This window comes from Rhinolophus sinicus, chromosome 4 (assembly GCF_057876585.1).
Source record: "Rhinolophus sinicus isolate RSI-liver-muscle chromosome 4, RSI-T2T, whole genome shotgun sequence".
NCBI lineage: Eukaryota > Metazoa > Chordata > Mammalia > Chiroptera > Rhinolophidae > Rhinolophus > Rhinolophus sinicus.
The window spans coordinates 61,864,416-61,891,083 of record NC_142504.1 but is presented as its reverse complement, the minus strand read 5'-3'; the positions used below and the strand labels follow the sequence as shown (position 1 = coordinate 61,891,083).

At 44.6% G+C, this 26,668-nt stretch overlaps 1 protein-coding gene across 3 annotated transcripts in view; it reads left to right on the top strand.

Annotated features, from left to right (window-relative positions):
• The first annotated feature begins 1,201 nt into the window (after positions 1 to 1,201).
• The window catches only part of CHST13 (carbohydrate sulfotransferase 13), a 61,085-nt gene continuing 35,618 nt past the window's right edge, over positions 1,202 to 26,668 (top strand). Inside the window, exons 1-2 of one of the 3 annotated variants that reach the window (XM_088797874.1) lie at positions 1,241 to 1,379; positions 23,156 to 23,289. In XM_088797874.1, the coding sequence (XP_088654000.1) occupies positions 23,283 to 23,289 (7 nt within the window). In that variant the 5' untranslated portion in view covers positions 1,241 to 1,379; positions 23,156 to 23,282. Of the gene's footprint in view, positions 1,380 to 22,775; positions 22,906 to 23,155; positions 23,290 to 26,668 lie in introns of those variants that run through there. The other 2 variants (XM_088797875.1, XM_019719526.3) reach the window with 2 other exon arrangements.

Sequence of the window (26,668 nt, the reverse complement as noted above, 5' to 3'; positions counted from 1 at the left end):
ACAGCAACTGGATACTGCCTCAGGGCCTCCACAGGGGCCATTTCTCTGCCTGGAAAGCTCTTCCTCCCTGCTCCATACCCTCATGATTTTCCTGATCTGATTCATATCTCTGCTCAAAGTCACACCCTCCCTGAGGCCTGCCCCTACCACACTCATGTGTGCAATATACACACTTCCCATCCCTTTATTCTGCTTTATTTCCTTTGCAGCACCATTTACTACCTGTCATATTTATTTCTACTTTCTATGCCCACCTTCATCTATAATAAAAACTCCATGAGGGCAGAGAGCATGTCTGTCTTCTTTTCTCCCCAGGAACCTCAGCACAGAGTGGGTAGCTGTTAAATGAATGAAAGAATGAATGCATGCATGAACCCCTGTGAGAAGACAGAGACTGCAAAAGGCATCTTTCCAGGCAAGCTACTGAGGCTCTGGGCCTCTGGCAGGCCACCTCATGGGCCTTCAAGGAAGGAGTCTCAAGGGACTTTTCTGGACTGGGATGTGCTAAGATGTTGTTCTCAATGTTGGCCACCAGGTGGCAGCCCAAGAGGACAAGACTCCTACCCTAAGGACCAAAGGGTCTAGATCTCCTTACAAATAATATCCTTCTGGGGGGAGCTCAGGAATGCAGGTGTAGATGAGATTCGGGGTCCCCAGGGGTGTGGATGACCTGGAATCCCTGGGTCCTGGGTCCAGAGCAGCAGCAACCCTGACTACAGCCAGTCGTGGGGTGACCTAGACCCTCCCCAAGGCTCTCTGTCCAGGTTGCCTGGAAAGCCATAATAAGGAGCTTCTGGCTAACTCTGAGAGCTGAGTTTCCCACCATTCTGCCGTTTGAGACCTGTCATTACCATTTGGAGCCATATCTTTAAACCAGAAGAACTATTATTTACTTGATATGCTTCCTTAAATAGGCCTTTAAATTTCACATAAACGTAACAGGAAGGAATTTTTATGCCACTGTAACAGAAACCAAAGTCACTTGCCAGAAACAGGTCCCCTCCACCCAGGCTCCACCCTCCTCATCTTGGATAGCCGCCAGGCTGGGTCGGGTCGGGGGCATGGAGACTGGACGAGGTCCGCCGACCTGCTCTCACGCCCCTCCCCAGCCCCCAGAAGCCAGCGCGCGTTCCTAGTCCTCCGCGTCTCCCGCGAGCAGGGACCTCACACCCCCGCGCTGCCGCGCCTTGGTACGTGCCATAGGGCTGGCCGGGGCGGGTCGCCCGCCGGCGCCACCGCCCCGCGGGACACCGGGACTGTAATCCCTGCACGCGGGCACAGTATGGGGAGGCTATGCTGGCGGCGGCGCGTGCTGGCGGCCGCGTGTCTGGGTGCCGTGCTCCTTCTCCTTTGGCCCGTGCCCCGCGCTCTGCGCCCGGGTGAGTGCCCGTTGGGTCGGGGGCCGCCTCATCCATGGCCGGACCCCTCGTTGGGGGAGGAGCACCTGCCGTCTGCACCCGGGCTGGGGGATAGGGATGGGTGTGCCTAGAAAGGCTCTAGACGCCTTGCCCGTGCCACAGCCTCCCGAAGGGTTTTGCCCCACTAGAGAGTTGGTCTCCCAAGCTCGGGAGTGGGGACTGTTCAGGCCTCAGCCTGTGGCTGAGAATCTAGGTCAGTGATGGGTAGTGGAGAGCGTTTGGTCCACCCCGGAAGGCAGCTTCCTTTATCTAGCCCCATCCCCCTTAGAGCCAGAAGCCCCCATCAGGCGAGCGGTACATGAGTCAGTGAAAGCTTGACGTTTCTGCGTTAAAAAAAAAAAATTGGTCCCTCAGTGCTGCTTGGCACTGCTGCCTGGTGCGCCTTGCCCTGCCCTGAAGTTCACACCAGCAAGGACTTGGGGACCCTTTGCATCTACCTCATAGTCTGGTTGGGGAAACTGAGACAGCCAGTCAGGACTCTGCAGTGCGAAGTACCTGCCCCAGGCCAGGCATGTGCTGAGACTTCACTCATGTCATCTTCTCAAAGCTTCCCATCAACCCATTTCATGAAGGAGGAAACTGAGACCAGAGAGGTGGAGGGATGTGTGTGGATGGCATGTGCTGGCTGCATAGTCTGCCTGCCACTTGAGGTGCCCAGCCTTTGGCCTGTTCCTCTGACCTGGGGCTCTGTTTGCCTTTCCTGACGTGAGTGTGTGTGTTGGGGGGTGGGGCGTGGGGCGGTTCTGCATTCTCCCCACCCTGTGTGGGCTCTGAGCGAATCCTTGGAGTCACTCTTGGGTCCCAGGGAGTAACCTCACCCCAGGGATGGACAGGGACCACGGGGCAGTGGGTTTGGGGTGGCCCAAGAGATGCGGCTGAGGAGACTTTCAGGGCCGCACTTACTCATGGAGGGAGGCATCTGGCTGGATCTAGGATGGTAGTGGATAAGGTCATTCCATAGCCTTACCTCCTGGGTGACTTATTCCCGCCGCTCTCAGGGCCTCAGTATTCCCATCTATAAAATGGGGTGCTCAAGTTCTTCCTTACAGGGCTTCTGGCAATGTGAATGAGACAACATACAGAAAGTGCCTGGCCCCTAGCCTTTTTATCATGGCACTGTCATGATTAGGGGTGGTGCTATGCTCCCTCCATCCTGAGGTGAGGGGATCTTCCTTCTCCTGCTCTCCCTCAAACCTCCCTGACTTCCTCTGGACTGGAGGCCAGGGTTTGGAGGGGCCTCTTTAGTACTCACCAGGTCACCCTTCCACTCAAACCATTCCCTCGGTGTCTAGACACAACAGGCCAGACCTGTGCACCTCCCTAAGCCCAAGAGAGGGATCTGCTGTCACTCTTCCCATGCCCCACCTTCGTGAGCTGGCTGGCCATCTGGAATGGTGCTCTGGATTCATGGCCGGTGCTCCCTTATCTCAGCTGAGTGGAGTGTCCCCTGGCACAGTGCAGGCTGTGGTTCTGGTGCCTGTGGACATGACAGTCTCTGTCCACATGGTCGTTTGTAGACAAATGTCTACCCAGGAACTGGGACAGGGCAGAGCACTTTGGCTCCCAGCCCCTAGGGCTCAGCCACACAGCCCCTGGTGTGGGGTGAGAGAGAATGCCAGATGTGGGGTGGTTGTCTGGGGAGTGTCAGTGGAGGAGTGGGTGTGTTTGGGTGACTGCCTGTGAGGTGAGTGTCTGTCTTCATGTCTAAGAGGGTGTATGTGTCTCCACTACCTGGACACATGTCTCCTGCCCCCTCCTCTACCCAAGTTTGAGAGAAGAGGAAAACCAAGGTACTGGTCTCCTGTGCTTTGTTCCTTCTGACCTTCCTCCCTCTTCTGAGAGAGCAGGTTTTAGAGAGGATGGCTCACAACCCCCTTCCCACCTTTGCCTAGGGTGACCTTGGATAAGCAAGGGTTAATCAAACCAACCTATGCAACCTGCCCTGCTTGCTCCTCTCCTTTCCAAGTCAAGAGCTAAAGCCATGAGCTCAGAAGCCAGTGAGGGTCTGCTAATGGAGGGCTGTGGGCCAGTGCAGATTGGGAGAGGAGACAGCTGGGTGGAAAGTCCTTTCCTGCTGGAGGTGGATCCAGCATCCAGGGCCTTTGGAAATGGCCTCAATAGGGCCTTTAGCATCTCTGAGTGTGGCCCTGCAATGTGGCCCAAGTTGGAAGTGGGTGAAGGATGTGGTTTGTGATCTCTAAGGGCCAGCACTCAGGAGGCATTTCAGCCTCTTATTCCAGGCAGGCAGGTCTGGCACTGTCCCTCCTTCTCCAAAGTGAAACATGTTGCCACAAGTTGGGCACGGGACTCCTAAAGGGCTGCCAGCTCAGGCTTGGGTCTTCTGCTGCCCCTCTACCAGTGTGTGTGTGGGAGGTCTGGAGCAGCCTACCCCAGTACCCCTCAGCCCCCCCAGGACTCCACCATCAATGCTGCCCTAGTACCCAGGGTCCTGGGGATGAGGATATGTCAGTGAAAGGTGGGACAGTTGCTAAGGACACTGCTGCACCCCACCCTCGCCTTCAGGGTCCCTGTGGCAGCTCCACTGTCACCCCTGCCCCCTTGTGTCCTTTGCGACTGTGCTTCTGTCCACATATTTTCTGGGCTCCTGCTCATGCCAGGCCTCTGTCTAGGGCTGGAAACAAAACTTTGTAATATTCCTGCTCTCACTGAGCTTACAATTTTCATATTAAAAACCCCGTCTCCAGTCTGCATCATCTGCCCTCAATGCACACCCAGGAAGCACCACCATGCTGCTACATTAGATCCCCCACCAGCTGGTCCACAGGGCCTTGTGGGGGGCGCTGGAGCCCACCGCCACCCCACTGCACCCCATTCTAACCATCCCCTTCCTAGATTCTCAGGACTTGAGCATTCTTCCTCATGGTGGAAGTTATGGGTGTTTCTCTTGAGCCAGGCTGGGCCTCTGTCCACTTCCAGGGGACCTTGGGGTTGGGGACAGAGAAGGGAGGATGTGGAAGGAGGTTGTGAGGGAGGAGAAAACTTATTCCTAGGAGAGCCCACCACCTCCTAGGCTGGACTGCTGCCTTCCCTTTGTCACCTGGGCTGGATTGCTGGATTGCTGGATTGCTGTCCTTTCTCTTAGAGTCCAGCACTTCCTGTCTGAAGTCCAAGGGTGGTGTGTGTTAACAGAGACCTTCTCCCCCATCATCCTTCCTGAAGAGTCTCCAGGGGGAAGGACCCAGGAACCTCAGGTGGGGACCCTGGCCTCTCTTCTAACCCCCCCTCCCTCTTCATCCCCCTAACCTCTGTGGCACCATAGCACCTGGGGACCCAGTTTGTCTTGACAACTGCAGACCGAGCACAGGGTCCATGGTGGTCACAGCACCCTAGCAGTTGTGCAGCATCATGGCTCTGGAGGCATCCAATATTTATAATGATTACCAGTATTTTGGTCCTATGCAGAATAAATGCAGAAATGCCAGTGACTACTGGGAGCCAAGGTGCCAGAGCTGAGGAGGGTGGGTAAGGACTGAGACTGACCTGGCTTTGAAGCTGTGAAGGGCCCCTTGGGAACTCAGCAGCAGCCCCTCAGTGCAGAGGTCAGGGGCTGTTTTGGGGGCAGCCAGAGGCCTGGGCAGGCAGCTTCCCTCTGGCTGCTGCCCTGTGTCCTCTGCCTCCCACTCAGCCCCTGTAGGTCTCCAGCTCGTAGGTTCTCCCTCAGTGTGCTTGTTCAGAGTTCTCCCAGTGCACTACTCTACGCCCTGACTCCTTCCCCAGTCCTGGCGCCTGGTCCCTCTTAGTAAGAGAAAAATCAGAGACTGGGAGCCACCCAGAGGACAGTGTCTGTGAGGACAACCCAACTCAGACTCACTTAAGCCAGATGTGGCTGCCTTCAAGGCATGGATGGATCCAGGGTTTCAAACCATGTCTCACTGGCCTGGACTGGGTCACATGGTGCCCACTGCTGAGACAATTACTGTGGCAGAAAGGGAGGAGGACAGCCTATTAAAACCACATGAACCGAGTGTAAGCAGATTTGCTCCTGGAGGGAAATAGGTAGGCTAGCAAACGGAGGGGGAGAGGCTGCTGGGAGCTGAATCAATAGATGTTCACCATCCTGCTGTCCATTCCCTGGTACTGCCAGAGTGTCCGGAACTCAGAGGTACCTTGTAGGCCTCCAGAGGGTACTATGAGAAAAGGAAGGCCAGCAAGATGGAGCGCTAACCAGAGTGGGAATTGGTAATCCCATGTTGCAGAGGAAGAAACTAAGATCAGAAAAAATGAAGTGCTTTGCTCAAGGTCACCCAGCTAGGAAGTGTGGGGCCAGTGTAAATCCTAGTCTAAATCCTGAATCCTTATACTTTCCACTCTATAGGGAAGGGATAACTGGGTTGGGCTTTTAAGGCTGCATAGGAGTTTGCCAGGAGGGAAAATGAAGAAAGGGAATTTCGGGCAGAGGGAATGGACAGACAAAAGTATGGAGGAGTGAAATGGCCTGATGTGTTAAGGGATGTGCTATGGGTGGAGCTCAGGATTCATGAGAGAGAGTGGCAGGGTGGAAGCCAGAAATGTACTGTATTAGGGCCCAGTCATAGTGGCCTTGAATGGCAGGCTAGGTGCTCTCCCTATAGCCATGAGGAGCCATCAGTCTTTAAATAAATGTTTATTGACACTAGATGAGGTACAGGGGTTATAAGGAAACAAGACAGTCTCCTTCCTTACAGAGCTGACCTGTCAGAAAGGCAGCCAGACGTCAATCCACATACAAGTCAGATTATATAGGCAGTCATAAGTGCCATGAATACATTAAAAGGAGAGTGGGGAAAATTCTTGTGTGGAGGGGACATTTGAGTTGAGCTCTGAACAACAAGAAGTATGTGCCCTAAAGTCTAAGTTTCCTGGAGGAGAATCCCAGGCAGAAGGAACAGTTAGTGCCAAGGCCCTGAGGTGAGAATGCACCTAACATTTTAGTATGGCTGCAGCTGAGCAATTGAACTTGAAAGCATGGGAGATGCGCCTGGAGGGGCCCTGGGAAGGAACTGGAATTTACTGTTAGCCAGCGGGAAGCCATGTAGGTTTTAAGATCACCAAGATGGTGCAAGTGGCAATAGGATGCCAGGTGAGGAGACGCCTGTGATTGCTCCAGGCAGAGCAGATGGGGCTTGCCCTGGGCTGGCTACTGTGGAGGAAGCAGAAGTGGGGGTCTCCCTGATGGCTTTGGAGGCAGAGCTGACGTGACTATACCCAAGAATGATCTGGTCAGATAGGCCTCCATTTTACATGGTTTATGGAGTTCAGCATGGAGTTTGTATTTTAAATACAAGTGGAGCAATCTCTATTTGTCTGTCTCTCAAAAAAAAAAATTGCTTTTTACTCGTGAAGGGCTTGTCAATGAGTTCTTCCCTCAGCCTGATCACCACAGGGAATGTCCCTGAGCCAATGGCACACAGGTCACCTCAGAAGGCCTAGGATACCAGGGGGACTGATTGGGCTAGGGCAGACTGTGGCAGCAAGGCCCAGGGCTCCTGCCTGTCTGGTCTTGCAAAACTAGCCCAGCTAGAATTTATTAACCAGAAACTGTGTCGTAATCTTAGTTTACTGGACTAGGGATCATCAGCGTTTCCTCCAAAATGGTGAGCCTCAAATAGCCCATGCAGCTACTTGTACCCTAATCCCCTGCAAGGGGAAGCTAAGCCTTTCCTTGTGGGTGGGCATGCAAGGACAATTTGATAGGTTTCTCTGTATGGTGTTTAACCCACCAGCCTGTGGGTGCTGTGAGGATGGGTTGTGTGCAGGGCAGAGTGGGTGCCCGAGAGACAGAATGTCATGGCCTTCATTAAGGATGCACACATGCTGTGGCCTGGGGTCAAATCCTGTTTCTGGTCCTTGCTTTGAGGCCTCAGTCATGTTTCTTTGCCTCTCTGATCCTCAGCTTCCCCATCTGTCAAGTGGGGATAATAATGGTTGTTTCTACGCAGTGGGAGAAACCATCAATGTGTACAAATCACTGAGCACAGTGCCCACCTGCCTGGAATTCGTGGGCCTGCCTCTGCCCCAGGTGATTCCTGCCTAACTCGCCCAACTCGACCAAACCCAGCCTCCCTTGCTGACTGCCATGCTCTCCTAGGAGCTTCCTAGGTGCCCACTTGGAGTGGGCACCGCAGAGTGTTAGATTGGTCCTCATGCTGGCCCACTGAGCTGGGACCACAGCCCACCCATAAGTCTGGGCTGCGTTATGTCTATGGCCTGGACCCCCCATGGGCACGGGCCCCTGGCTCTCCCAGATTGCTGGGCAGCTCATTTCCTATTGTTTCCCTTCCCTTCAACCCAGCTGGTTGCTTTGAGCTATTTCAAAAGTCCTGCTGTTTCACTGCTGTTGTCTCTGATTCTGTTTCTCCTTCTCCCAACCTCTATCCCTGTCATTATGGATAACTCTCTGTCTCTCTGTCTTTGGCACCCTAGTCCCCCGTATTCTCTCTTATGGCCCTCTTCCTCATCTCTCTCCCTCTCTCCATAACCTCCTGCTATTTTTTGCCTTGTTCAAAACAGAACCCCCATGCGGTTTTGCCTGTGGCTGCTCTGGGCTGGCCAAGTTCTTCAGCTCAGGCCCGGGCCCCTCCCTGACTATGAGACTGGGGCCTGCCTGCCTGGCTCTCCCTGGCCTGCCTGCTTCACAGTGCTGTGGGCAGAGGGCTTGGGACCTGGAGCCCAGTGGGAGGGCTGGGGGGCAGAGGAAGAGGCCAAGTGGGGCTTGGGGTGATGGCAGTGGAGGTTGGGAGAGGCCTCAGGGAGGCCCTACCCTACAGCTGCAGCCTCCAGCTGTCCAGAATCGGGGGCTAGACCTAGGGATCTTTAGAGCATTCCCTTCTGACTCTCTGGACCCATCTGTGCCCCTCCATGGCCATCTGCCAGAAGGACCCAAGTGCAGCCCATCCCACTGGACTTGGGTTCCTCTGATCTGTGTGGTAGGGCTGAGTGGGGTGGCCCAGCCCTGTAATCACTGGCCACAGCTACTCTGGGCCTCTCTCTGGTGCCCACTCCTTCCTGCCCTCCACCCACTGGCCCCTGGAGTCTGGTATGGGACCAACTCTCCTGCAGGCTGTGGTCTACACAGGAAATGACAGGACTTACACAAGGGCTGGTGTTTCTGGAAGGCTCCAAGTTGTGGGGCCTTGGAGTAGAGATGGTTTCTTTGTCAATTGGGGTTCCTTTTCCCACAATCCCTAGTGGGCACCAGCCCTTCAATCCCCAGCCGTGACCCTGAGAGGAGCTCCTCACTGGGTGACATCAGGCCAGAGGTAACACCGCTTGGAGATTCTACTTTCTATCTGCAAAATGGTGACAAGCCCTCCCACCCCCCCACCTCAGGGTTGTGAGAAGTGCTGTTCTACTATGGTGTCAGCAACTCCTGGTAGCTGCTGCCACACTTAGGCCAGCAGCCTGAGGCCTCCTACACTTTGAGGGACTAGCCAACATTGCTGCCCTTTCCTGCCAGCTCATTTTCTGATGACAGTGGCATTCCTGGGACATGTCCAACTGCCAGAAAGGCAGCCATGGGTTTCACAGAGATCTCTGGGCTTAGAAATAGAAGTTCAAGTCCTGGGTCCACTGATGAACCTCAAGACAAAGGTAGGCCCTATGGACCTCACCTCCTCCACCTGCCCTGGGGACAGTGGAATGGGGAAGGGTCTTAGGCTGCCAGAGGTGTGATGTGGGCCCTGGACAGTGGACTTCAGATATACATAGAAGATCCAGAGGCCAGGGCAAGGCCTGTCTGGTTGTCATTCATTCAAGCAGCATCTGTTTATGGAGCACGCCCTGTGTCCAGGCATTGCTCTCCCTGCCAGGAACTGCTCTACTGCAGTGGTTCTGTTTGCTCCCCACCAGCAGCAGCCCCTGGGAACTTTAGAAATGCAGATTCTCAGCCCCCTACCCTGACCTACTGGGCCAGAAACCCTGGGCGTGGGGCCCTGCAATCTATGTTTTAACAGGTCCCATGAAAGCTAAAATTTGAGAACCACTGCTCATGGTCAATTTGCCAATAGATCACTTCATCAAATTCTCCAAGATTATTTGTTCACCAAAAACTTGTGTTAAGGAAAACTCTTGAATCTTTCCAATGAATGTATTCTTTTTAGGAGCATTTTAAACACTTCATTTTGTTGAAACCAAAGGTCATGGGAACATTCATTCTTCTTATGAATGTATTCTTTTCTCATATGTTCCCTAATTCTTGAAGCTATTCTTCTTATGAATATGAAATATTCTTATGAACTCAAGAATATGACGTGTGATCAAAAGATAGGGTGAATGTTTAAATAAAAAAAAAACTTATTACAGTAAAAGACACATTGCCATTAATTCCCCTCAAAATACTCCCCCTCACTTCGAACACACTTATCCCATCATTCCTGCCACTTTCTGAAGCAGTTCTGGAAGTCCTCTTTCATGTCTTTACCTCATCCTCCCTCGTGACAACGCTCCGAGTCATACATCGCTTCTGGTACGGCAATTTCTGTCAAATAAAAACACTACAGTGTGTCCTCATCCACCTTATTTGCCAGATCTGGCACCGTGTGACTTCTAGCTCTTCCCCAAAGTCAAAATGACCATGAAAGGAAAATGTTTTCAATCGATTCAGGACATCGTGGCAGCCACGACAGCGCAACTAAAGACACTCATGAAAGAGGACTTCCAGAACTGCTTCAGAAAGTGGCAAGAACGATGGGATAAGTGTGTTTGAAGAGAGAAGGAGTATTTTGAGGGGGATTAATGGCAATGTGTCTCTTACTGTAATACATTTTTTAAAATGTAAACATTCACCATATTATTTTATCACACCTCATACGTTAAGATAGCCATTGAAGATATTTAAATTTGTAAACAAGACTCACTTAAACTGTTCTTGGATATATTCTTTTTTATGATCAATGTTTTTATTTTGTTTCATTGAGATATAATTCTCATTCCATAAAATTCACTATTTTAAAGTGTACAACTCTGGTTTTTAGTATATGCAAAAGTTGTGCGATACTACTGTGTAATTCCAGACCATTAGCCATTATCAGTCTCTCCCCATTTTCCAGTGCCCACCCACCCCCAGCTCCTGGCAACCAGTAATCTATTATACTTTGTGTCTCCGAGAATTTCACTACTCTAGGTATTCACATAAGTGGAATTATACAATGGTTTTCTTTTTGTGACTAGTTTATTTCACTTAGCATCATGTCCTTAAGGTTCATCCATGATGTAAAATGTCAGAATTTCCTTTTCAAGGCTGAATCATATTCCACTGTCAGTATAGATGACATTTTATCATTCATCTGTTGATGGACACTTGGGTCACTTCCGCATTTCGGCTATTGTGAATACTGCTGCTATGAACACGGGTGTACAAATATCTCTTTGAGACCTGCTTTCAATTATTTTGGTTATATACCCAAAAGTGGAATTGCTGGGTCATATGATAATTCCATTCTTAATTTTTTTTTTTTTATTAAATTTATTGGGGTGACAATTGTTAGTAAAATTACATAGATTTCAGGTGTACAATTCTGTATTACATCATCTATAAATCCCATTGTGTGTTCATCACCCAGAGTCAGTTCTCCTTTCATCTCCAAATATTTGATCCCCTTTACCCTCATCTCCCAACTCCCACACCCCCTAACCCTCTGGTAACCACTAAACTATTGTCTGTGTCTGTGACTTTTTGTTTCTCATTTGTTTGTCTTGTTCTTTTGTTGTTTTTGGTTTATATACCACATATCAGTGAAATCACATGGTTCTCTGCTTTTTCTGTCTGACTTGTTTCGCTCAGCATTACACTCTCAAGATCCATCCATGTTGTCACAAATGTTCCTATATTATCTTTCCTTACCGTCGAATAGTATTCCATTGTGTATATATACCACAACTTATTTATCCATTCATCTATCAAAGGAGATTTTGGTTGTTTCCATGTCTTGGCCACCGTAAACAAAGCTGCAATGAACATTGGAACACACGTGTCTTTATCTCTAAATGTTTTCAGATTTTTTGGGTAGATACCCAGGAGAGGGATTGCTGGGTCATATGGTAATTCTATTCGTAATTTTTTGAGGAACCGCCACACTGCCTTCCATAACAGCTGCACCAGTCTGCATTCCCACCAACAGTGTATGAGGGTTCCTTTTTCTCCACAGCCTCTCCAACACTTGTTACTATTTGTCTTGTTGATGATAGCCATTCTGACTGGGGTGAGGTGATATCTCATTATGGTTTTTATTTGCATTTCTCTGATGATTAGTGATGTTGAGCATTATTCCATATGTCTATTTGACATTTGTATGTCCTCTTTGGAAAAATGTCTCTTCAAGTCCTCTGCCCATTTTTCAATTGGGTTGTTTGTTTTTTTGTTGTTGAGTTGCATGAGTTCCTTGTATATTCTGGATATTAGCCCCTTATCGGAGGCACTGTTTGCAAAAATCTTCTCCCATTCAGTTGGTGGCCTCTTTATTTTCTCGATGGTTTCTTTTGTTGTGAAGAAGCTTTTAAGTTTCATATAGTCCCATTCGTTTATTTTAGCTTTTACTTCCATTGCCTTTGGAGTCAAGTTCATAAAATGCTCTTTGAACCCAAGGTCCATAAGTTTAGTACCTATGTTTTCTTCTATGCAGTTTATTGTGTCAGGTCTTATGCTTAAGTCTTTGATCCATTTTGAATTAACTTTGGTACATGGTGACAGATAGCAGTCCAGTTTCATTCTTTTGCACGTGGCTATCCAATTCTCCCAGCACCATTTATTGAAGAGGCTGTCTTTGCTCCATTGTGTGTTTTTAGCTTCTCTGTCAAAAATTATCTGTCCATATTTATGTGGTTTTATTTCTGGGTTCTCAATTCTATTCCATTGGTCTATGTGTCTGTTTTTTCTGCCAATACCATGCGCATGTTTTGATTATTGTAGCCCTGTACTACAAGCCAAAGTCAGGAAGTGTGATACCTCCATTATTGTTCTTTTTTCTTAGGATTGCTTTGGCTATTCGGGGTCTTTTGTGGTTCCAAATAAATCTGGTGATTTTTTGTTCTATTTCTTTAAAATATGCCATTGGGATTTTGATGGGGATTGCATTGAATCTGTATATTACTTTGGGTAATATGGTCATTTTAACTATGTTGATTCTTCCAATCCATGAGCACGGAATGTCTATCCATTTCTTTGTGTCTTCTTCAATTTCTTTCAAAAAAGTCTTATAGTTTTCAGCATATAGGTCTTTCACATCCTTGGTTAAGTTTATTCCTAGGTATTTTATTCTTTTTGCTGCAATTGCAAAAGGAATTGTTTTTTGTATTTCTTTTTCTGAGATTTCATTGCTAGTATATAGGAATGCAATGGACTTTTGTACATTGATTTTGTAGCCAGCAACTTTCCTGTATTCGTTGATTGTTTCTAATAGCTTTTTGGTGGAGTCTTTAGGGTTTTCTATATATAGCGTCATGTCATCTGCAAAGAGTGATAATTTAACTTCTTCATTCCCAATTTGGATGCCTTTTATTTCTTTCTCTTGCCTGATTGCTCTGGCAAGGACTTCCAAAACTATGTTGAAAAGCAGAGGTGATAGGGGACAGCCCTGTCGTGTTCCTGAACATAGAGCAAAGGGCTTCAGTTTTTCACCATTAATTATGAGATTAGCAGAAGGCTTGTCATATATGGTCTTTATTATGTTAAGGTATTTTCCTTCTATACCCATTTTATTAAGTGTTTTAATCATAAATGGATGTTGTATCTTGTCAAATGCTTTTTCTGCATCAATTGATATAATCATATGAATTTTGTCCTTTATTTTGTTTATGTGATGTATCACATTGATGGATTTGTGGATGTTGAACCATCCTTGTGCCCCGGGGATGAACCCCAGTTGGCCGTGATGAATAATCTTTTTAATGCATTGTTGTATTCGATTTGCTAGAATTTTATTTAGGATTTTTGCATCTGTATTCATTAGAGATATTGGTCTGTCTTTACCAGGTTTTGGTATCAGGGTAATGTGGGCCTCATAAAATGAGTTAGGGAGTACTGTCTCTTCTTCAATTTTTTGGAAGAGTTTGAGCAGGATTGGTATTAGATCCTCTTTGAAGGTTTGGTAGAATTCACTAGTGAAGCCATCTGGTGCCGGACTTTTGCTTTTGGGAAGGTTTTGGATGACTGATTCAATTTCGTTACTGGTGATCGGTCTGTTTAGAATTTCCAGTTCTTCATGGTTCAGCCTTGGAAGGCTATATGTTTCTAAGAACTTGTCCATTTCTCTAGGTTGTTGAATTTGTGGCATATAGTCCTTCATAGTATTCTTGGATGATCCTCTGTATTTCTGTGGTGTCCGTGATAACTTCCCCTTTTTCGTTTCTGATTTTGTTAATCAGTATCTTCTCTCTTTTTATCTTAGTAAGTCTAGCCAAGGGTTTGTCAATTTTGTTCATCTTTTCAAAGAACCAGCTCTTTGTCACATTAATTTTTTTTGTTGTCTTTTTGTTCTCTATTTCATTTATTCTGCTCTGATTTTTGTTATTTCCTTTAATCTGCTGACCTTGGGTTTTACTTGTTCTTTTTCTAGTTCTTTAAGGTGTAACATGAGGTTATTTATTTGGGATTTTTCTTGTTTCTTGAGATAGGCCTGTAATGAGATAAATTTTCCTCTTAAAACTGCTTTCGCTGCATCCCAAAAATTTTGGTAGGATGTATTTTCATTGTCATTTGTTTCTATGTATCTTTTGATCTCTCCTCTAACTTCTTCTTTGACCCAGTCATTCTTTAAAAGTATGTTGTTTAATCTCCATGTATTTGTGTTTTTTCCCAATTTCTTTTTGCAGTTGATACCCAATTTCAAAGCCTGGTGATCAGAGAATATGCATGGTATGATTTCAATCTTCTTAAATTTGTTGAGACTGATTTTATGTCCCAATATATGGTCTATGCTTGAGAATGTTCCGTGTACACTAGAAAGAATGTATAGTCTGATGTTTTAGGATGAAGTGCTCTATAAATGTCAATTATGTCCATTTCATCTAATGTGTCATTTAGGGCTGCTATTTCCTTATTTATTTTCTGTTTGGATGATCTATCCATAGCTGTCAATGATGTATTTAAGTCCCCTAGTATAATTGTGTTTTGGTCAATTTCTCTCTTTAGTTCTGTTAGTAGTTGCTTGGTATATTTTCGTGCTCCATGATTGGGGGCATAAATATTGATGACTGTTATGTCTTCTTGTTGTACAGTCCCCTTCACCATTATGAAATGTTCATCTTTGTCTCTTGTTATCTTTTTCACCTTGAAGTCTGTTTCATCTGATATCATTATGGCTACACCTGAATTTCTCTGGGTACCATTTGCTTGGAGTGTCAATTTCCACCCTTTCACTTTGAGTCTATGCTTGTCATTGTAGCTGAGATGTGTCTCTTGGAGACAGCATATGGTTGGGTTTAGTTTTTTGATCCAATCTGCTACTCTGTGCCTTTTTAATGGTGAGTTCAGTCCATTTACATTTAGGGTGATTATTGATATGTGAGGATTTCCTGTCTTTAGTTTTCTGGTAAGGCTGTGTCTCCATTGTTTCTTTGCCTTTTTGTTGTTGTCTATTATTTCTGTGTGGTGGTATTCAATGATGTTTCCCTCTGTTTCTTCTTTTATTACAGTATATATTTCAGTTCTGGGTTTTTTTTTTTTTTTGAGTGGTTACCCTGAAGTTTATATAAAAGAAAGTTTGATATTTAGAGTATTCCATTTTCTTCAGCACGCTTACTTTCTCCATTCCCGTATTCCAGTTCAGGCCTTTATTCTCCCCCTTTTTGAGTTTTGGTTGCCACAAATTGTCCCTGTTGATGGTGGTCGAATAGCCTCCTTTAGTATTTCTTGTAGTGCAGGTCGTGTATTAGAAAATTCCCTCAGCTTCTGTATGTCTGGAAAGGTCTTTATTCCTCCTTCATATCTAAAGGATATCTTTGCTGGATATATTATTCTTGGCTCATGATTTCTCTCTTTCAATGGTTTGAATATTTGGTTCCACTCCCTCTTGGCTTGTAAAGTTTCTGCTGAAAAACCTGATGACAATCTAATGGGCTTTCCTTTGTAAGTTACCGTCTTCTTTTCCCTGGCTGCCTTGAGGATTCTTTCTTTGTCATTGATGTTAGACAGCTTCAATACAATGTGCCTTGGAGAAGTCCTGTTGGGATTGAGGTAACTAGGTGTTCTATTTGCTTCTTGGATTCGAGGATCTAGTTCTGTCCACAAGTTTCGGAAGTTCTCATCGACAATTTGTTTGAATATATTCTCTGTTCCCTTCTCTCTTTCTTCTCCTTCTGGTATGCCCATTATTCTTATATTGCTCTTTCTGATGGAGTCTGAAAGTTCTTGTAGAGTTCTTTCATTTCTTTTAAGTCTCAAGTCTCTTTCTTCTTTCATCTGTGTCATTTCCAGGTTTCTATCTTCGATGTCACTGATTCTTTCCTCCATGTGGTCAACTCTACTACCTAAATTGGCTATTTCATTCTTAATTTCTTCTACTGAGTTCTTAATCTCCAGAAATACTATTTGGTTCTTTTTTAAAATTTCAATCTCTTTTGTAAAATGCTCATGCTGTTCTCTGATTGTGTTTCTGAGTTCATTAAACTGCCTATCTGTGTTTTCTTGTATCTCGTTGAGTTTTTTCAGAACTGCAATCTTGAATTCTCTGTCATTTAAGTCACATATTTCTGTATCTTTAAGTGCCTTTTCTGGAGATTTTTCACTTTCTTTCTGAGCTATCTTGTTGCCTTGGGTATTCATGACGATTACTGGTTTACTATTTCTCTTCCTAGACATCTACAGGAGTGACTTCTGCAACAGGTTGATAGGAAGCGGTCTTTCTTTTGTTTTCCAGTACTTTTTGGTAGAATGTTTTATTTTTTGTGCAACTGCAGCTTATTTTTCTTCTCCCACACGGTAGTACTATGTTTTCTCTGCACTATTCCAGCTTCTCACACAATGGGGGGATTCCCTGGGAGACGGGCTTCTCCTCTGTTAATAGTTCGTCTACGTGACAGGGCACAGTGTCCAGGTGGGTATGCGGAGAGCTTTTGAACTTCCAAAGCTCTTCCAGCTCCTGATTCAGAGCCCGTATGTTTCAGCAGTTCTGTTTACTCCTGCAGGGATCCTCCCAGATAGGTGGGGCCCGGGGCGGGGTGAGTTGTCAGAGGTGGCCCAGAGCAATGGCGGCGACCACCACCACAGCCGGTCCTGTTTCCACAGCTCCCTCCCCTTTGCAGGAACTAGTTGGGCTGCGAATCTGTGTCTGTGGTCCACAGTTCTCAGAACAGTAAATATGCTGTTCTTTTGCTCTGACACTGCTACTGTTCCATTTCTAGCACCAGGCAGGTGGGGGTGGTGTGAGCTCTTGGAGGGTAGTGAAGGAGCAGCTAGTCTCAGTGCCTAAGGCTTCCATTCACCACTCGGCAGTGAGGGCTTAAACCACCGTTTTCAGCCTTCTTTCCTCAGTCTTTTCTCCGAGGTCTCTGCCGTGAGCGTTGGGTTCAGCCGTGTTATATGCTGCCCCTTCAGCCCTGTGGGCCATAAGCGGAGCCCTAGCAGTCCGAGTTCTTCCCTGTCCCGCAGCTGCGGTAGTTCCGGGAAGCAGCAAGCTCGGAGCACTGAGCTAGTTCTGCGTCCTGCGCTCGTGTGGCTCCGTCTCCGCACTTCTCCCTTCCCTCCTCCCCCACTCGCGTGAATCTCCCACCTGTAGGTGATTTCAGTAGTGGGCCTCTTTGTCTTGCCTGTCTGCTGTGCAGGGAGTCCTTTGTGGAGTTTTTGTTGTTCGATTCTTTGTAAATTCCAGGGGAGCTTTACAGAGGCTCACCTCACGCCGCCATTTTTCCTCCCATCCTATTCTTAATTTTTTGAGTAACCTCCATACTGTTTTCCACCGTGGCTGTATGATTTACATTCCCATCAATGGTGCACAAGAGTTCCAAGTTCTCTGCATCCTTGCCAACACATGTTGTTTTCTGTTCTTTTGACAGAAGCCATAGTTATGGCATGAGGTGGTATCCTATTATAGTTTTGACTTGTATTTCCATAATTATTAGTGATGTTGAACATCTTTTCATGTGCTTATTGGCCATTTGTATATATTCTTTGGATAACTGTCTATTCAATTCTTTTGCCCAGTTTTGAATGGGTTGTTTTTAGATTGTTGAGTTTTAAGAGTTCTCTGTATATTCCTTATTAGATACGTGACTTGCAAATATCTTCTATGCTGTGGGTTGCCTTTTTACTCTGTGGATAGTGTCTTTTGATGCACAAAATTTTTAAATTTTCGTGAAGCCCAATTTATCTGTTTTTTTCTTTGTTACCTGTGCCTTTGGTGTCATAGCCAAGAAATCGTTGCCAAATCCAATGTCCTGAAGCTTTTGTCCTGTTTTTGTCTACAAGTACTATTGTTTTAGGTCTTACACTTAGGTCTTTGATCTGTTTTATTTTTTGTGTATGATGCTAGGTAAGGGTCCAACTTCATTCTTTGTGTGTGGATATCCAGTTTTCCCAGCACCATTTGTTGAAAAGACTGTCCTTACTCCATTACATGGTCTTGGCACTGTTGTCAGAAATCATATACACATGAGGCTTTATTTCTAGGCTCTCTATTCTATTCCATTGGTGTGTGTGCTGGTCTTTTTGCCAGTACCACTGTTTTGTTCACTGCAGCTTTGTAGTAAGTTTTGAAAGCAGAAGGCATGAGTCCTCTAATTTTGTTCTTTTTCTTTGGGCTATTTGGGGTCTCTTGAGATTCCATATTAATTTTAGGATGGGTTTTTCTATTTCTGCACAAAATGTCATTGGGATTTTGATAGAGATTGCACTGTATCTGTGGATCATTTTGGTACTATTGGTGTTTAACAATATTAAGTATTCTACTCCATGAACATGGGGTGTGTTTCCATTTACATCTTCTTTCTGAAATGTTTTGCACTTTTCATTGTACTAGTCTTTCATCTCCTTGGTTACACTTATTCCTAAGTATTCTTTTTGATGCTATTTTTGTAATTTCCTTTTCAGTTCATTGCTTGTATATATAAATACAACTGACTTTTGGGTGTTTTGTATCCTGCTACTTTGGTGAACTCTATTCTCACATTTTTTTTGTGTGGAATCTTTATGGTTTTCTACATATAAGATCATATAATCTGCAACCAGAGATCATTTTACTACTTTCTTTCCAGTTTGGATACCTTTTATTTCTTTTTCTTGCATAATTGCTCTGATTTGAATTGCCCGTATTATGTTGAATAGAAGTGGTGAAAGTAAGCATCCTTACTATGTTCCTGGCCTTAGAGGAAAAGCTTTCAATCTTTCATCAATTCTGATGTCTGACATTAAGGTTTTTTAAATATGACTTTTATTATGTTGATATAATTTCCTTCTATTCCTTGTTTTTTTAAGTTTTTGTTTGTTTGTTTTTCATGAAAGCATGTTGGATTTTGTCAGATGTTTTCTGGCATGAATTAAGATGATCTTGTGTTTTCTCCCCATCATTCTGTTAATGTGGTGTACTACATTGGTTGATTTTCATATGTTGAACCATCTTTGCATTCCAGGAATAAATCTCACTTGGTCATGATGTGTAATCTTGTTATTATGCTCCTGAATTCAGTTTTGATATTTTGTGGAGGATTTTTACATCAATATTCATAGTTATTTGGGTCTGTAGTTTTCTTGTAGTGTCTTTGTCTGGCTTCTAAAATCAGGGTTATCCTGGCCTGAGAGAATGAGTTAAGATGTGCTCCTTCCTCTTTAATTTTTGTAAAAGTTTCAGAAGGACTAGTATTAGTTTTTCTTTAAATGTTTGATAGAATTCCCAGTGAAGCCATCATGTGTAGGGCTTTTATTTGTCAGGAGATTTTTTATTATGATTCAATCTGCTTACTAGTTATAGGTCTATATAGGTTTTCCATTTCCTTGTGGTTTAATCTTGGTATCTTTTGTGTTTCTATAAATTTGTCGATTTCATTTAGATTATCCAACTTCTTGATATACAATTATTCACAGTACTCTTTTATAATCCTTTTTATTTCTGTAGAGTCAGTAGTAACCCCACTTTCATTTATGATTTTAGTAATTTGAGTCTTCTTTTATTCTTATTCCATCTAACTAAAGGTTTGCCAATTTTGTTGATCTTTCTGAAGAGCCAACTTTTGGTTTCATTAATTTTCTCTATTTTATTTATATCTGTTCTTTATAATTTCCTTTCGTTTACTTTGGGTTTATTTTTTTCAACTTTTTGTAGTTCCTTAAATTGTAAAGTTAGTTGTTGATTTGAGGTCTTTCTTGTTTTTTAATGTAAGCATTTATAGCTATAAATTTTCTCCTTAGCACTGCTTTTGCTATGTCCCATAAGTTTTGGATGTTGTGTCTTCATTTTCATTTTTCTCTAAGTATTTTCGATTTCCTTTATGCTTTCTTCTTTGATCCATTGGTAGTTTAAAAGTGTGTTCTTTAATTTCCACAAATGTATTAATTTTCCAGTTTTCCTTCTGTTATTGATTTCTAACTTTATCCCCTGGTGGTCAGAGAAGATATTTTATATAATACATATCTTTTTAAATCTATTGAGACTAAATTTGTGGCCTATCATATTGTCTATTCTGGAAAATGTCCAATGTGCACTTGAGAAAATGTGTATACCGGTGTTGTTGAGTAGACTGTTCTGTATATGTTTGTTTGATCTAGGTGGTCTGTTGTGTTGTGTAAGTCCTCTGTTTCCTTACTCATCTCCTGTTTAGTTGCTCTGTCCATTATTGTGATTAGTGTATTGAAATCTCCAACTATTATTGTAGAACCGTCTGTTTCTCCCTTCCATTCTATCAGTTTTTGCTTCATATATTTTGATGGTCTGACATTAAATAAGAAATGTTTATATTCTATCTTCTTGCTCTATTGAACCTTTAAAAAATATATACTGTTGTTTTTGTCTTGTAATTTTTAAAATTTTAAATCTATTTTGTCTGACATTAGTATAGCCAATGTTGCTCTCTTTTGGTTACTATTTGCATGGAATATCTTTTTTCATCCTTTCACTTTCAGTCAGTTTGTGTCATTAAAGTTCAACTGAGTCTCTTATAGACAGCATATAGAGTTGAATCTTGTATTTTTATCCATTCTGCCTATTTCTGATTGGAGAGTTAAATCCATTTACATTTAAAGTAATTACTGATAAGGGCTGTCATTTTGCTGTTTGTTTTCTATATGCCTTATAGCTTTTTTGTCCTTTATTTCCTGTATTGTTGTCTACTTTTGTGTTGAGTCAACTTTTTTGGCAGGGAGGGAAGGGGAACAGGATTTTATTGGGGAACAGTGGGTACTTCCAGGATTTTTTCCAAGTCAAGTTGTTGTCCTTTCAATCTTAGTTGTGGAGGGCGCAGCTCAGCTCCAGGTCCAGTTACCATTGTTAGTTACAGTGGGTGCAGCCCACCATCCCTTGCGGGAGTCGAGGAGTTGAACCGGCAACCTTGTGGTTGAGAGCCCGAGCTCCAACTGAGCCATCTGGTACTGGCCCATGTCGGAATCAAACTGGCAGCCTTCAGCGTTAAGAGCATGGAGCTCCAACCGCCTAAGCCACCGGGCTGGCCCTTAGTCAACTTTTCTGGAGGGAAATATTTCAGTTCATTTGTCATTTCCCTTTGTGTATATTCTACAACTATTTTCTTTGTGGTTACCATGGAGATTACATTTAATACCCTAAAATTATAACACTCTAATTGAATTTATACCAGCTTAACATCAATAACATACAAAAACTCTGCTCTTCTACAGCTCTGTCCCCATCCCTTTTGGTTGCTGATGCTACCTGATTACATCTTTTCACACTGTGTGCCCAAATATATAAACTAACGATTCTTTTGTGTGTAAACAAGATTTGGAGTTACCATAGTACTAGCGTTTAGACTACTTAAAAAATATTAGTCTCTTAAATCATATAGAAAACAAAAAAGTGCAGTTATAAGCCATTGTTACAAATACTAGCTTTTATAATTGCCCATATATTTACCTTTATTGAGATCTTTATTTCTCTATATGGCTTTGGGTTACTGTCTAGTGTCCTTTCATTTCACACTGCAGGACTCTGCTGAGCATTTCTTGCAGGGCAGGTGTAATAGTAACATACTCCCTCAGTTTTCGTTTATCTGGGAATGTCTTATTTTCTCCCCTTCTTTTAAAAGGCAATTTTGTCAGCTATAGGATTCTTTTTTTTTCCTCTTCCCCTCTCCCTCCCAACCAACTCCGAGTCAAGCTGTTGTTCTCAATCTAGCTGTAGAGGGCGCAGCTCACTGGTCCGTGGGAATCGAACCTGCAACCTCAGTGTTAGGAGCACAGCGCTCCAACCACCTGAGCCACCTGGCCACCCCGACCCGCTATAGGATTCTTGGTTGACACTTATTTTTCAGCACTTTGAATACATCTGCCCACTGTCTGCTGGCCTCCAAAGTTTCTGATGAGGAACCTGCACATAATCTTATTGAGGATCCCGTATTTGTGGTGAGTCGCTTCTCTATTCCTACTTTCAAGGTTCTCTCTTTGTCTTGGTCTTTTGAAAGTTTGATTATAATGTGTCTTGGTGTGGGGTTTTGAGATCAATTAACTTGGGAGATTCTTATACTTCTTGGATGTTTTATTCAGATCTTTCATGAAATTTGGGAAGTTTTCAGCCATTATTTCTTCAAATGTTTTCTCTGTCCCTTTCTCTCTTTCTTCTCCTCCTGAGACTCCCCAAATGAGTGTGTTGATCCATTTGATGTTGTCCACATGTCCCTTAGGCTTTATTTACTTTTCTTCAATCTTTCTGCTTTCTGTTCCTCAGACTCAACTCAATGACATCCATTGTTCTCTCTTCAAGTTCTGTGATTCTTTCTTTTGCTTGCTCAAATCTGCCTTTGAATTTCTCTAGGGAAATTTTCATTCCAGTTACTGTGCTGTTCACTCCAGAATTTCTTTTTGGTATCTTTTAAAGTTTACTCTATTGATAGCTCCATTTTGTTTATACATCATTTTCTTGACTTTCTCCACATCTTCCTTTAGTTCTTTGAACATCTTTAAGACCGTTGTTTTAAAGTTTTGTCTCATATATCTGCCATCAGATATTTTTCAGGGACAGTTTCTATTTATTTATTTATTTATTTTTTATTTAAGTGGGCCACACTTTCTTGTTCTTTGTATACCTTCTGATTTTCTTGCTGTTGTTGAACAAGGGACATTTGAATCTAACAATGTGGTAACTTTGGAAATCAGATTCTTCCCCTTACCCAGTGATTGCTGTTTTTTGCTTCTCTTTTTATTTACTAGTTTTGTTTTCTGGTTGTTTGTGGGGAGCCATGGTTTCTTGCAACCCTGAACCTTGCAGACTGGCTCGGTTTCTGCCCCCATAACATTGCCTCTGCCTTATCTGAGAGGCGCCTAACGGCTGCTGAGGAATGTGGTGGAAACGGCCAGTTCCCGGACACAGAAGACTAAGGGCTTTCTGGACAATTGGTAGGTTCTGTCTCCTTGAGATATTTACTTTTGTGAGTTTCAGTGACCTTGTATCTTCTATGTCAAAGTAAAGTTGAGGCTGGAAAGATTTACTTTCGCTGAGATAATGCATATCTTCTTCGTTTAACTGCACGTACTCAAACTGTATATATTGGTTAGAGATAATAAACTCAGGGCTTCAGCATGACCGAAGACCGGCCGCATTAGCATTTGTGTGTGTCTTTTATTTCATTCCCACTCCCCCATTCAGGTACTGATCGACTCGTGGCGGCTGGCCCGTCACACTTGGCGCCCGAACAGGGACCTGAATACGGGGGATAACAGTGAGGAACACCGCGTGGCAAGGGCCCAGCTCGTATAAGAGCTAATTTCAGTGGATGCGCGGTGAGTAAGGCACAATACCCCTCGGTCGAATGAATGTGTGAGTGAGTGATAGTTCCACGACTTCTTGTCACGGAGCTTGCTTGGGCCCTAATCTGCGGTTCCGGTTCTGTCATACGGCATAACGGCGACTGGGCTTTATAGTCCACCTGTCCGGGGGATTATACCGGAGCGCCTCTAGCTAAGACAGATTTAGCTCCGCGAGGGGCATGGCCAGACGGGCATCAGAGTGTTTTCCTTGTTGATTGAAGGGCCGAGTTAGGGTGAAGGATGGGTCACGCTAGCAGCAAGGACCTGTATGTTAGAGGACTTAAGAAATTGCTTGCCGCCCATGGCAGTCGGGTGAGCAGAGAACAGTTAGATAAGTTTTAGAATTTGTAAAAGAAGTTTGTCCATGGTTTCCAGAAGAAGGCACTGTCAGTCTGGAAACTTGAGAGAAAGTGGGAGAGCAGTTACAAGATTATTATGCTGCCCACGGATCTCAGCAGATCCCTGTAGAAACATTCGGGTTGTGGACCTTGATTAGAGATTGTTTAGATCTCAGGCATAAGAGCTGTAAGCTAGAGAAAGTGAAACAAGCTGGCAATGAAGAAATTCTTTCATCTGCCGCTTCTCTGGCAGAGAGAGAAAAGGGGGAGGAAGCCAAACCCACAGAAGAACTTTTTAAAGATACAGAGCCTATTTATCAGGAACCTCCGGTCGAGGACTGGGAAGATTTAGACTCTCAGGATCAGGAAGACTCAGAGGATGAAGCAGCCAAATATAATAGGAACAAATACCCTCCTTTGGTGGCTATGGCTCAAGAAGGCAGACAACCTGCAGGCACTACACTTTCTCTTGCAGATCAGATAAAGATGATTCGGGGACAGTTGATTGAACTTAAAGTTGCTGTGGACGGAGAAAATTGTCCTCGGGGTCCCCAGATTCCTTTTAGAGAGCAATGGAATCCTCGGGGCAAAGATCCCCCCATAGTTATTCCCTTTGCACCACCTCCTGAGGAGCTCTGTATGTGGGGTCCTCCGTTGCAGCCCCCAGTTTGGGACATGCCTACTAAGCCTCCGTCGAATTATGTTAAGCCAGGATCGGACTCTAATGTGCGTTCCCCTCTTCAAATGGCTTGTGAGGAAGCTCACAAGCAGGGGGAATCCACAGAACAATTTGGAGTATATCCTCTTTTTGACAGGCTTGACCAAGAAGGGAATAGGTTTAGAGAATGGAGGCCATTTCAATGGAAACAATTAAAAGAGGCTTGTGTACAGTACGGCCCTATTGCCCCTTTCACCATGGCAATTCTGGATGTTTTGTCTAATGAAGCTACTCCTCCAGAGGATTGGAAGCATATTGCTCATGCTTGCCTTTCCGGGGGCGATTATCTTTTGTGAAAATCCGAGTTTTATGAAAATTGCAAGGAAAAAGCTAATCAGAATGCCTTAAGACAAATTCCCATCACTTTTGCCATGTTAGCAGGAGAAGGCATATATGCTGAATTAAGGAAGCACATGGACTTTGCGGCAGGAGCTTATGTTCAGACCACTGCTGCAGCAAAAGATGCCTGGCGTATGCTGCCAGATACTTCCCGCAAAGAGGAACATGTTTCTCAGATAAGGCAAGGACCCAATGAGCCCTTTCAAGATTTTGTATCTTGCCTCTCTACAGCTGCAAGGCGGATTTTTGGGCCATCAATGGCCACTCAGTCCTTTATAACACAGCTTGCCTATGAGAATGCTAATTCTGCATGTCAAGCTGCTATTAGACCATTCAGAAAAAAGGGAACCTTATCCGATTATATTCGCTTGTGCTCTGATGTAGGTTCCTCTTTTATACAGGGCATAGCCATAGCGGCTGCTATTCAGGGAAAGCCTATAAAAAAAATACTGTATCAACAAACAAGATTTAATACAAAAAGTTGCTCTGGAGCTTGTTTTACTTGTGGCAAAAAGGGACATCGAGCTGCTCAATGCCCTCATAAAGGGGAATCTGAGAACTCGGCTGCTCCTGTGAGAAAGCCTCCAGATGTGTGTCCTAAATGCAGGAGAGAAAAACATTGGGCCAATGAATGCAAATCCAAAACAAACAAAAACGGAAAGCCGATTCAGGGAAACTGGGTGAGGGGCCAGCCCCAGGCCCCGAATCAACAATGTTATGGGGGCAGAAACCGAGCAAGTCTGCAAGGTTCAGGGTTGCAAGAAACCATGGCTCCCCACATCTCCCCCTTTTTTATTTTATAAAAGCAAAGTCCATCCAGCCAGGATGGCGAGGTGACGGTGCCTGACTTAGGTGTCTCAGGATGCCAGCCTCAACTTTACTTTGACATAGAAGATACAAGGTCACTGAAACTCACAAAAGTAAATATCTCAAGGAGACAGAACCTACCAATTGTCCAGAAAGCCCTTAGTCTTCTGTGTCCGGGAACTGGCCGTTTCCACCACATTCCTCAGCAGCCGTTAGGCGCCTCTCAGATAAGGCAGAGGCAATGTTATGGGGGCAGAAACCGAGCCAGTCTGCAAGGTTCAGGGTTGAGAGAAATCATGGCTCCCCACATCTCCCCCAAAGATGGGTAAGTTGAGGCTGGCGTCCTGAGACACCTAAGTCAGGCACCGTCACCTCGCCATCCTGGCTGGATGGACTTTGCTTTTATAAAATAAAAAAGGGGGAGATGTGGGGAGCCATGGTTTCTTGCAACCCTGAACCTTGCAGACTGGCTCGGTTTCTGCCCCCATAACATTGCCTCTGCCTTATCTGAGAGGCGCCTAACGGCTGCTGAGGAATGTGGTGGAAACGGCCAGTTCCCGGACACAGAAGACTAAGGGCTTTCTGGACAATTGGTAGGTTCTGTCTCCTTGAGATATTTACTTTTGTGAGTTTCAGTGACCTTGTATCTTCTATGTCAAAGTAAAGTTGAGGCTGGAAAGATTTACTTTCGCTGAGATAATGCATATCTTCTTCGTTTAACTGCACGTACTCAAATTGTATATATTGGTTAGAGATAATAAACTCAGGGCTTCAGCATGACTGAAGACCGGCCGCATTAGCATTTGTGTGTGTCTTTTATTTCATTCCCACTCCCCCATTCAGGTACTGATCGACTCGTGGCGGCTGGCCCGTCACAGTTGTTGTAGGCTGTCTCTGTGCCTAGAGTCAGACTGAAGTGTAAATTTAATGTATTTTTAGTTTTTTCTGAGCTTTTCCATGGGCATTCACAATCATGTTCTAAGTTTCCCCATATATGCAGTTCTTTTAATATTCCACTGTTTAATTCTGGCTTCCAAAAGGGAAAAAGTGAAAAATAAAAGGGGGGAGGAGCCAGTCCTTTACGTCCCCTGGAAGTCACTTCAGCTGGAAGGGAAGGAACTTTCAACAATGTGGAGGGGTGCGAGAACAA